At 48.4% G+C, this 11,921-nt stretch overlaps 1 protein-coding gene across 1 annotated transcript; it reads right to left on the bottom strand.

The window, feature by feature from the left end:
• Positions 1 to 2,494: 2,494 nt before the first annotated feature.
• Positions 2,495 to 9,152, bottom strand: LOC125536715 (receptor-like serine/threonine-protein kinase SD1-8). Its single transcript, XM_048699955.2, has 7 exons — positions 7,819 to 9,152; positions 6,801 to 6,923; positions 6,516 to 6,724; positions 3,820 to 4,030; positions 3,501 to 3,738; positions 3,257 to 3,407; positions 2,495 to 3,177 (listed from the first exon to the last, which is right to left on the bottom strand). Exons 1-7 carry the CDS (start codon positions 9,098 to 9,100, stop codon positions 2,866 to 2,868), a joined length of 2,526 nt encoding a protein of 841 aa, XP_048555912.2. The 5' UTR covers positions 9,101 to 9,152; the 3' UTR covers positions 2,495 to 2,865.
• Between the last annotated feature and the right edge of the window lie 2,769 nt (positions 9,153 to 11,921).

The raw sequence follows: 11,921 nt of genomic DNA, 5'->3' as shown, positions 1-11,921 counted from the left end.
CGGCATGTCATCTTGAAATTTACGAAGTCACCTAGGCGCCTCGTCGTCGACGGGAACGTTTCCTTCCACTGAAAGCGCATCGCCGAAAATTCTGAAATAAATCCAGGAATAATGCAAGCATCAGGATTTAAACCCTGGTGGACTGAGGATACCACTGTCCCTCTAACCATCCAATCACAGGTTGGTTTGCCTGTTTTGTTCAACTTGGAGAGTAATAATCGATGTGCGCAGGTAACAAGGGCATCTCCAACATGTACCCCACTGATTTCAACCGGGGTGGGTCCCCCCTTCCCTCCCATCTCCAATAAAAAAATGCCAACTGGGCAGTCCCCCTAAACGTATGTAACTTTGCTTTACGTGGACGTAGCATTGCTCCATGTACAATTAGTCGTGGCCATTTCTTGCCCGGCCCTGTCGGCCCACCCAGGCCCGGCCCTAAAATCCAGGGCCTAGGCCCGATGGGCTTGCCCATGGGCCGGGCCTGGGCCTGAGTTTTGAGCCCACCAGCAGGACTAGGATGGGTTTGGGCTTGGCATATTAGCATTTTAAGGAAGAGGCCCGGCCCACAGCCCTAAGTCCTAAGATCTTTTCAGGGCTTTTTACCAAATGGGCCGGGCTTGGATTTGAAAAGTAGGCCTGATGGTAGGGCCTGGGCCTCAGTTTTTTGCCGTGGGATTTTTAAGGCCCGGCCCGGCCCATGGCCAGGTATATGTACAATCACCAAACGGACACCATCAAAATCCACGGACATCCTATGAGGCGGAGCTCATTTAAGTGGGGTCATCAAATATAAGCGAGCACCGAATTTTCATTGATTCTAGGATTAATTTTCATATAGCGAAATAACCCTAATTTCTACTCTACTCCTTTTCGGAGGTGAGATCAAGGATCCATGTTCCGACCACGTTGGCAGCTGGCGCCAATGAGGCGGAGCTAAAAAGTTGTGCTGCTCCAACGCGCCGTTGTCCTCTGCCTCCACCCCCACAAAGAGCCGAGCACGCTTCGCCTTGTTGACACGAAGCTGCCAGCACTCGCGGCGGAGCATGCATGCACTTCCTACGGACGCGAGCACCGCTCGGTTGACATCGACGACGTCTGAGTCCACTCGAGCGATGGCCGTGATGGTAGTGACAGCGTGCTCTTTCATGAGTGATAGGTTGTATTGTTGCCCTGTCTGCATCAGAGTAAACTGGGACGTGGGCACGGCGTCGACGACCATCTCCTCCCCCATCGGTTGCGCTTCCGTCTGCTCCGCCATGGTCATCCAACCGTCCTCCTCCATCTCCTCCTCTAGCTTCGAGCTCGGAGGTTAGCCTGCCTTAATGTGGGTCTGGCGCTCGTGGAGTCCTGCGAGACGGCCGCAACAAAAATTGCCTAGCATTGTGCTAATGTCAGTGTCAAGACCTTGGACTAAATTGCCAAAAACAACCATAACTGAGACAATTAGTGCCGAAAACCACCAAAACCACCTCGACGCCGTGAATTCGCCGCCGGCCTCCACTCTCTCTCACGGTACCGGCCGAGCGGTCCCCTCCGTTGCCACCGCCATCGCAGTGCGTCGCCATGAGCGGGAGAACGGGAAGATAGAAAGGGGAGAGCGCAGGAGAATTGGTCGGTTAGATCCGACCGATCACTAGGTATACGATGCGCCGTCTAACGGTGTTTGCGCGGTGCCGTCCACCCATACCACGTGGACACTGACAGTGGGACCCGCGTATCGGGGATCCCGTCAAAACACGGTCAATCGCTCATTCAGTGTTTTCCGCAAACTTTTACCCAAAACGGTGGTTCTTGAAAACTTTTAGCGTTTTGGTGGTTTCGAACATTTTTTGTCTTAATTGTGATGGTTTTTGGCAATTTAGTTCAAGACCGTGCCAGCACCACTCCCTCGTAGGGAAGCTTCAAACACGCACGGCGGAGCGGCTTCCTCCTTCCATGGATATCCATCCCCCTTCAGCGGGTTGTACAGGAGCTAGGCGACTTCTGTGGCCGCCTCCATCAAGAAGGAGGAGGAGCCACCTACAACCCGAGTTCTTGACGAGGACTAGAGTCTGCTCCTGCGACATCGGGTTTAACGAACGCCAAAAGGGAGTGTGCCGTCTTGGAACGCCTGAAATCTGAGTTTGCACGTAAGCACGGCAGCCTCCAAACAAATTTGAAATGCAACCGAAGATGATTTTGGAGGCTGCTGGTTCGAGGAATCTGCTATAGTTACTCTCAGTTATCAAATGTAGAAACACAGTAAAATATGACCACCTAGTTAAGTTTGGTTAATATAGTATATATCGAAATCATCCTGAAATATTTGCTAGTATTCCCTCTATTCTAAAATATAATGCGCCCGCACTTTCCGAGGTCCAACTTTGACCATAAATTTAACCAACAAGACCAACTGCGGCGGGAGAAAAAATTATATAATTGAAAACTTATTTCGAATATGAATTCACTGATATAATTTTTGTCCCCGCCGCAATTGGTCTTGATAGTTAAATTTACGGTCAAATTTGAAGCACGGAGATAGAGAAAGCACTACATTGTGGAATGGAGGGAGTAGTATATAGCAGAGTCAAAGCAAAATTAAAGTCAATATAATACAATGACTGATAAATAACACACGTGTGACACGAAGCAATTTCATCCTGACGTTTTCTTATGGCAACTTCAGTTATCCGAGGGTGACAACTTTAGTTGTGAAGCATGTTAGCTTTCTATTTGATGGCAAGTTTCAGTTTTGGGGGTTTTTTTAATACAATTTTTACGTCAGGGTGGTGTTATTTTGTGTCACGCTTGTGCCACATGTGATTTGGGTAATACAATTACCGAAGTATCATCGCCAAGCTAACCGAAACCGAATGCAGCGTGGTGTCACCGGCCCTCGACGACGGTGAGGGTGATTTCATTGGCGGTGCAGCTCAAGGAGCAGTCGCCGTCGGTGGAGGTCGATCCCCGGTCGCTGCAGTAGCCCGGGTGCCTCGGCTGTGGCATCACCACGCTCAGGTTGGCCAGCATCAGGAACACCGTGGCCATGTGCGGTCGGTCCTCCGGCCGTTCCTGCACGCACAGCAGCCCGACCTGCACGCACCGCAGCACCTCCTCCGACTCCCGGCCGCCGCCGCCGCTGGCCATCGCCTCGTCTAGCAGCGTCAGCGCGTTGCCCTCTCTCCACAGCCTCCATGCCTGCCCATGCACAGCACACTCACGTTACCACCATCTCTTTCTCATCAACAGATGGGTCGATTAGTTCTGAGTGACTCACGTGGCCGAGCAGGCTCGTCTGCTCGCCGCTGCTGCACATTCCCCGGTTCTTCCTGCCGCTGACGATCTCCAGCACCAGCACGCCGAAGCTGAACACGTCGGACTTGACCGAGAAGACGCCGTCCATGGCGTACTCGGGGGACATGTACCCGCTGCATGCATGCACACGAGCGCGTCGGTCAGCTCGCCGTCGCATCGAAAATACTAGTACAAAACTGTCGGCGCCGAATGCGACCTTCACTTACTATGTCCCGACGACCCTTCGGGTGTGTGAGTCGGCGCCGTCGCCGCCGAAGATCCTGGCGACGCCGAAGTCGGAGATCTTGGGGTTCATGTCCCCGTCGAGGAGGACGTTGCCGGCCTTGAGGTCCCGGTGGATGACCTTGAACCTCGAGTCCTGGTGCAGGTACAGGAGCCCCCGTGCGACGCCCAGTACGATGTCAAACCGCTTCGACCAATCCAGTTGCGCCGATCGAGCCTTATCTGCTCAAACACATAATTTCATCTGTGAACTCACCGCAGTATATAGCAACATGGCTACAAACTTATACAAGCACAACGTACCGAAGAGCAGCGTGTCCAGGCTCTTGTTCTCCATGTACTCGTACACCAAGATCCTCTCCTCTCCATGGACGCAGCAGCCCAAGAGCCTGACCAGGTTCACGTGCTGGAGCTTGGCGATGAGCACCACCTCGTTCTTGAACTCGTCCAGCCCCTGCGTCGAGTACTTGGACAGCCGTTTCACCGCCACCTTCTGCCCTCCCCCAAGCTCACCCTGCATCGATCCAACCGTTTGTTTTCACTTTCTTACCTCATATCTATCGATGAAATGTTGCAATGCAGTGGCGAAGCTTGATGAAGATTGTTGAGTGGGCAATCAGAGTTGAGAGGGCGAAGAAGATAAGTTATGCATGAACTATGAGAAATCTTTGATATTAAATTTAAGGGACTGACTTTACTATGTGTAAGTTTGACTGGTTTTTGTTTTTTGGCAAGTCGCCTGAACAGATTTTGGGGTCAGTCAATTTTTTACCACCGCGCTCACGTGTACACAAGCGGCATGTGTGCATGCTCACGAATACAAGCCCACCACCAAGATCCCGGCCGCATGCGTGCATGCTCACGTACACAAGCCCAACACCGGGACCCAGGCTGGATGCGTGCTGCATGCCCATGAATGCAAGTTTTGCATGCTGGGTGATTCATGATTATACTGTTTAAACTTGGCTAGAAATGATAATACATAATTAAATAGTCACATGATCGTAGCAAAGTAAAAAAATTAAAGGATTACAACTATTTGATAGCACTTGATTTTTTCTAAAAATGTAATGGATTAGTGAGATCGGTATTATCCTTACAAAAGAAAAAGAAAAGAAAACTGACACACAAAAAACAAAATAAAACACAAAAAGTATAAAAAATGAAGTTTTCTGTGGAAGAATGAATTCGCGGCACTAGTATTACCCTTTCAGAATAAAGAAAATAAAAAATAAAGCAAAATCAAATAATGAAGTTTTCTAAGAAAGAATAAAACCCTTTAAGAAGAAATAAAAACATTTCAGAACTTGCACTGAAATTGCACTTTTCCAAATATGCAAAGAATTAGCATATAATAGTGCAATATTAACATTCTACTATAATTTGCACACATATTATTTAGTACTTGCATTCATACTTACACACATTTTTTTCTAAAACAAACAATAAAAACGAAAAGGAAGTGCTTTCTAAAAAGTAATGGATTAGTGACATTGGTAATGTATTATCCTTACAACAGAAAAGAAAATGAAAACTGAAACAAAATAAAAATGAAATAAAACCTAAAAAATGAAGTTTTTCTATGGAAGAATGAATTTGTCGCATTCGTATTAACATTTTAGAAAAAAAAATAATCAAAATAGTGAATTTTTATAAGAAATAATGAAACCATTTACGAAGAAATAAAATTAAAATGTAAAACCTTCCCAAACTTGCACACAACTTGCACTAAAATTGCACCTTTTCAAATATGCAAAGAATAATCATATAATAGTGCAATTTTCACATTTTACTACAACTACACACATATTATTTTGTACTTGCATTTATAATTACACACAAGCAAAAGTCTAAAATAAACAATGAAAAAATTTGCACAAAATTTACATACAAATTGCGCTTTTTCCAAATATGCAAGAATAAGCATACAATAATGAAACTTTCAATAAAAGTGTCCTAAGGGCATTGTTATTAACTTAATGAAGAATAAAAGAATAACTAAAAAAATTAAAATAATGAAGTTTTAAAGGAAAAAATGGATTAGTGACATTGGTATCACCCTTTAAAAAGAAAGAAAGAAAAACTTGCACAACATTTGCACCAAAATTGCACTTTGCAGTATGCAAAGAATAATTAGTTGTTTTTTACGATAGCACATTATCATAGAATTATATAATTTTCACACATATTGCATAATATTTATGTGTATACATTTACACTCATCTAACATCCCAAAAATACCTACAAAATAAAAATAAAAACCGACTAACAAAAAAAAGCAAAAAACACATAAAAACGGAAATAACATAAAACAAACGAAGGAAGAGATGAGGGCCGGATCACATAATTAATAGGATTTGGCCTAGTAGCAAATCGATAGACCCACCTATCGGGTCAGTCAAAAAAAAAACAAGCCCAGCACAACAAACATCAGAGCACAGTAAAAAAAATGCAGCATGAATCTCAGAGCAGAAATTAATGGTCAGAAAATCGACAGATCCAAATTTGAAATTCAGGCAACTTGCAAGAAGCTAGAGTGGAAAATAAAATAAAACTAAAACTAAATAAGATTACTAAAGTTTTCACACTTTATTGTAATTTACACTCATTTTTATAGTACTTGAGTCTATGCATTTACATTCACCCAACGTCCCAAAAATACCCATATAAAACCAAACCGACAAAAAAAAGCAACATAGACACACACGTACGCATAAAAGAAACTAACACGCAGAAAAGGGGCAAAAAGTGCAGCGTACAGGGATAGATGCATGGCACCCCATGCAGCCATGCATACAGCTACTTCAAGGCAATTCGCCCATGCATGCATGTTCGGAGTAAAGGAAAATCAACTGAACCAAAAATAGAAAATCAGGCTACTGTTATGTAGCTAAACTGTAAACCTAATAATATGAGAGATACACTTAAGAGTTTTCTTAGAGTAGAGGGGGCAATGGCCCCCTTTGACCCCGTGAAGCTCCGCCACCGGCAATGTTTACCTTGTAGACCGCGCCGAAACCGCCTTCGCCGAGCTTGGCCGACGCCGCGAAGTTGTCGGTGGAGGAGGCAATCATGGCCATGTCAAAGAGAGTGACATCATGTAGTCCTTTGCTCTGACTCGACTCGTCTTCCATGCTCCTGTCTTGGACCGGAGCGAGAGGGTTGCTCGAGTCGAATGAGGTGAGCCGTCGTGTGCTCTGGTACCTCCCTGCAGGTTTGCAGATGGTAAAATTTACCTTTCTTGTGTATGAAATATTAGAGACTAATTCGAAATTCAGGCGCACCTTTTCTTGTGAAGAACTTAGTCCACATAAAGAATACGCTGAGGCCGAAAAGAAGAAGACCGGATAAGCTGAGGCCAATAGCAATTGCTGTGTTTCTCCTGCTGGGATTGTCTCCATTGGAAGCTGTCAAGGCCACCTTGGAAAGGTTAGCAAGTCACTAAGCGGTAGTATTCTGCATTTCAGTGTGCTGGATGGAATTTGTGCGTCGACGACTAAAGGACCGAACGATGTTGCTCTGAAAGCAAGAAACCCCCCTCAAAGTTCTAAGTCTCGGTATTAATTAACGATCATGACTGACTGGAAACAGTATTTTTGAGAACCGAGGACTTGCAGTCTTGCAGTATGTTACCCTGTTCGGATGTAGAATTTGAACTATGTTTATCCATACAAAACTAATAGGTATTGCTCTAACTTTTGATTCATTTTCCTGGCATTTTGATTTATTTTTTGATATTTCTCTTATATTGCCTAACCTGAGAAGCAATAAAAATGCATGAGCAGGGGGATACATCCTAATTACTCGCCACTTTGTGAGTGAAAGAAACAACTGACAACCAGTGTTTCATGTGCCAGAGCACTAGTCACTTCAGTTTCAGTCTAAATAAAGAACCATTGCAGTCTTGCTGATGGGCACATAGCAGCCATGGGTTAGCAGACACCATGACTGATCCTTTTCTACAACAAGTCTAAAGGGTCCTGGACAATCCAAGTTGCTGATTCCTTTTTCAGAAGAATCCAAGCAGCTAACTCTTGAAAGTTTCAATCACGACTAAATGGTCAAAATGTGTGTGTCCTCTAGAAGAGTGCCCATTCTTTGCACATTCAGATCAAACCATCTAGACCCGAAGTGTGCACATCCTAACCTCTCAGAAGCCTGAACTTCTTTTTTTTTTATTAATTTGTGATGAGATTAAATGGAATGTGCGATGATCTGATGTTGCGTCACAAGAAAATCAATTGCATGATATATATTATTATAGAGAGATTAAAACGAGAGGAGAGGAGAGGAGATCCATACGTAAATCGGACGCCGCGAGACGAACGAACAGGTTCTGCCCGCCGGAATCAAACTGCCTGACGTCGATCAACGACGAGCTCCACATGATGCAGCCGCTCTCGCCCCCCTTGATGCTCGACGCAGAGTAGGCCAGGCAAGAACAGTTCGCCAGGCACCGCTGCCGGCACTGATCGAGGCTGACGCTGGCGTCCGCCGTCGCGTTCGTGGCGTCGGGCAGCTTGACGCCCCGCAGCGGCAGGAAGCCGTCCCCGGTGCAGTTGAGCCGCGTCCTGCGCGCGCACCCGGCCGAGCCGTCCCTCAGCGCCCACTCCCGCGGCGAGGCCGGCGCGAACCCGGCGGGGCAGCCGCACATCGGCGAGGCGCTCGCGTCGCAGACGCCGTAGGCGCCGCACTGCGCGTAGCGGTCGCACTGGTCCCGGGGCAGCGCCCAGTAGAGGCTCCACGCCTGCTGCTGCTGCAGCCACACGTAGCGCTGCAGGCTCGACTGGTTCAGCACGAACCTCGAGACCACGTCGCCGCCGCCGCCGTCTACCAGGAACGTGTAGTAGGCGTCGGTGCCGTTGGCCACGAACTCGAACCGGAAGTTGCCGTTGTCCGGCGCCATCTCCGGCTCGCCGCTGAACCGCAGGCCGTTCCACGGCCCGTTCCGGTACACCGGCGCCGTGCCGTTGTACCTGATGAACCCCTCCGGCACGCCGCGGATGCCGATCGCGAACGTGTAGTCGCCAGGCGACGGGTCGCCGGGGCTCGCCCACGTCGTCAGGTACCGGTCGAGCCCCGTGGTGAGGTGCCACCCGAGCTTCATGCCCGGGAGCAGAGTGTCGGACGGGTAGTCGAAGCTCTGCCACAGAACCGGCCCCGTGCCATTGGCGTCCTGAAGCAGGAAGTTGCCGCTGTCCATGAGCTGGGCCACCGGGGTGCTGCTGGTTACGTTTGACGGCGGCGACGACCAGAACTCGCGTCCCGACTGGTCGGCGAGAACCAGGCTGCCGGTGCCGTTGATGGCCAAGCTCGCGGTGGTGCCGGCGGTGATGGGAGCTTCCCGGTTGACCACCCAGACAACAGTAAGAGGAGCGATACCCTTGTACCAGATGCCCAAGAACCTCGCCGTCGAGGCCGGCGGGGTGAAGAATCCAAGCTCGAAGACCCCACCGGCAGAAACGAGCGTCTGGCCATCGGCGACGGGAGAGGCTGCGCTGATGCTATCAGCTGCGGGCACAGGGGAGAAGAGAAGGAACAGGGGAAGAAGAGCTAGTGCTTGCACACGGACACGGGTGGCCATGGCCCTCGTTGTAATTGCCGCGCACCAGAAAGCACTTCAGCTCGCCCTGCTGGCTGGCCTGCTCCCTTTGAATGTTCTTTCGTTCCGTTTGCATGCGTGTAAGGACAGAGAATACAAGCTTGACCGTAACACTAGTTCACTGTACAGTGAGACAGTGACTACGCAGTCCACGGATGTGTTCGCATGTTCGTCCACTCGGTCGTCAAAGATGGTTTTGCTGCAAGGGCATGGAAATCCGGAGATGCGTGCATGCTTCTTTGTTTTCCCTCACGAAGTGGCGACCGGACCTCCTTCGAGGCTGCTGGCGAGACCTGCCGGTGTTTTTTTTAACACGATAAAAACACAGTTGCTCACATGCACACACATTTATTTATTTTAAAAGAACATACACACATAAACTCACTTTTATGAGCGCGTGCACACACCTTGTTCCTACGAGTAAATTCGAAATACTCAGCCGGATTGACAACGTCACTACATACGCCTCGTAGTCGGAACAAACATCATTGAAGAGTATGAAAATAATTCAGAAAAATGCGAGCACCAACCAAGCCTAGAACTTGAACGCTGATGGGCTGGTTACACCATAAAAAAATCTAACCATCACAGTTACGCTCAGTTCGTGACTTGCCATCTTCTACGTTGACCCAATAAGACTTTGAGGGCCTCTTTGATTCGTACGGTTTTAAACACACAAGAATATGAAACACATATGATTACAATGTCCCCTTTTGAATCCTACATGACTTTGATTTGCTTGACCGCTTTCGTAGGAGAAACAAAAAATTCTTTTCAAAATGTTTGGGTGAATGCTAAATTCCTATGAAATATAGTACAAAAAAAATTCCTAACGTTGTGTTTGGATGTCTGTATTGGAGACCTCTGTATTGTATTGGTTTCAGTTCCATTTCAGCCACGAAACTGTAATGAACATGAATACGAATTCAATTGTTTGGATGTTAACTGAATTGGCTCACGAAATCCTACCGAGGTTTCAATACGGAATCATGTTTGCATGTCAAACTATGGAATTCTTAGCAACATTAGTATATGCATCAAAAAAGAAGTTGTATAATGTGTGACTACAATTGGAAGATTATATAGCAACAAAAAAATTATCAAATATTCTAGATGGTGGAAGAAGAAGAGGATCCGTGTTGATGCAGGAAGAAGGGGGAGCCGTCATGGTATCCGGCGGTAGCTAGTTGGGCACAGGAGAACCAGGAAGAAGGGGAGTCGTGTCTCAGCTGAGGAGGCCCGAGAGAAATGAGATGGGCTCCGGCGGTGGGTTACCACAGCGTCGGGGACGAAGGAAGGGCGGGCATCGAAGGGGACTACAGCCGCAGCCATCAGAGGTCAGATGGGATCTGGTCGCGGTGAGCATGGCCGGAGACAACGGGAAGGGGTGTCGGGGAGAGGAATGATCATCGATGGATGAAAAAGGAAGGGGGGGGGGGTACCGATCTACATGGAGCCGCTGCCTTTGATCTGCGTATGTGCCGCCCTCCTCTGTCTCGTGGTGGAGGGACGAATGGACAATAGAGAGGCCCGAACCGTTTTCTTTTGCGGGCTTGAGCCAATTCGGCCGAAATCGAAGGTGAAAACCTTTGAATTGCCGTGAGGAGTGGGCGCGTGCAAACGAAAACTACTGCGTATTACTTACCATTTCAGTCTCTTGTTTCAGAGTGTTGGAAAACGTAGCATGCAATTTCAAAAAATTCCTACACTCACGCAAGATGTATATAGGAGATGCATAAAAACGAGGAGGAGAGTGTGCCTACGTGCACTCGTAGACCGAAAGCGGAAGCGTTTGACAACGTGGTTAATGTAGTCGAACTTCTTCTAGCTCCGACCGATCAAGCACCGAACGTACGACACCTCCGAGTTCTGCACACGTTCAGCGCGATGACGTCTCTCGCCTTCTTGATCCAACAAGGTGTCGAGGAAGTAGATGGGTTCTGTCAACACGACTGCGTGGTGACGGTGATGGTGAAGTGATCTGCGCGGGGCTTCGCCTAAGCACCGCGAGAATATGACCGGGGGTGTAAACTGTGGAGGGGGGGGGGGGGGGGGGGCGCCGCACACGGCTAACAATTGATGTTGTGTGTTCCAGGTGCCCCCTCCCCACATATATATAGGTGGGAGGGGGAGGGGAGCAGCAAGGTTGCACCCCAAGTAGGAGGAATCCTACTTGGGGTCCTCCCCAATTCGGCCTCCCCCCTTCCATATTTGCGGATGGGGAAAATGGAAGAGGAAGGAGAGAAGGAAGGGGGCCCCGTCTTTCCCTTCTCCCACTCGGCCTTCTTCCTTGGGGGGGGGGACCCCTTGTGGGCTGGTGTGATCCCCTTGTATGGCCCATATCTTTCCCCCGGGGGGTTCCGGTAACCCCCCCGGTACTCCGATAAATACCCGATACACTTCGGAGCACTTCCGTTGTCTGAATACAATCATCCTATATATCAATCTTTACCTCTCGACCATTTCGAGACTCCTCGTCATGTATGTGATCTCATCCGGGACTCCGAACAACATTCAGTCACTAAATCACATAACTCATACTCCCTCCGTCCTGAAAAACAGGCGTAGTTCATTGCCAGTTTTATAAAAAAGCCCTCGTAGTTTCAAAACAATTACAAACAAGCCTCTCCACCCTGTCTTCTTCCTCCGCCGTCACCCGTGTGTCTCTAGGGGCCGGCGCCGCCAAGCTGCGCGATTTGCAGCCCACCAGGAAGTGTTCCGCCTCCGTCGCCACGTACCTTCAACACCGCCGCTGTCGCCAAGTACTTACTTCGCCACCGCCGCCCAGACCTGCGCCGCCGCG

This window comes from Triticum urartu, chromosome 2A, assembly GCF_056163025.1.
Source record: "Triticum urartu cultivar PI428250 chromosome 2A, HENAU_Tu73, whole genome shotgun sequence".
Classification (NCBI taxonomy): domain Eukaryota; kingdom Viridiplantae; phylum Streptophyta; class Magnoliopsida; order Poales; family Poaceae; genus Triticum; species Triticum urartu.
The sequence above is the reverse complement of the archived record's forward strand: the minus strand, read 5'-3'. Positions and strand labels throughout refer to the sequence as shown.

Excerpts from the sequence above, each read along its gene's own strand:
- LOC125536715 (XM_048699955.2), bottom strand. The coding sequence starts at position 9,100 with ATGGCCACCCGTGTCCGTGTGCAAGCACTAGCTCTTCTTCCCCTGTTC. Across the intron at positions 6,725-6,800 it reads TAAGTTCTTCACAAGAAAAG|GGAGGTACCAGAGCACACGA; the intron begins GTGCGCCTGAAT and ends GCAAACCTGCAG. Across the intron at positions 3,739-3,819 it reads CCTGGACACGCTGCTCTTCG|ATAAGGCTCGATCGGCGCAA; the intron begins GTACGTTGTGCT and ends GTGTTTGAGCAG.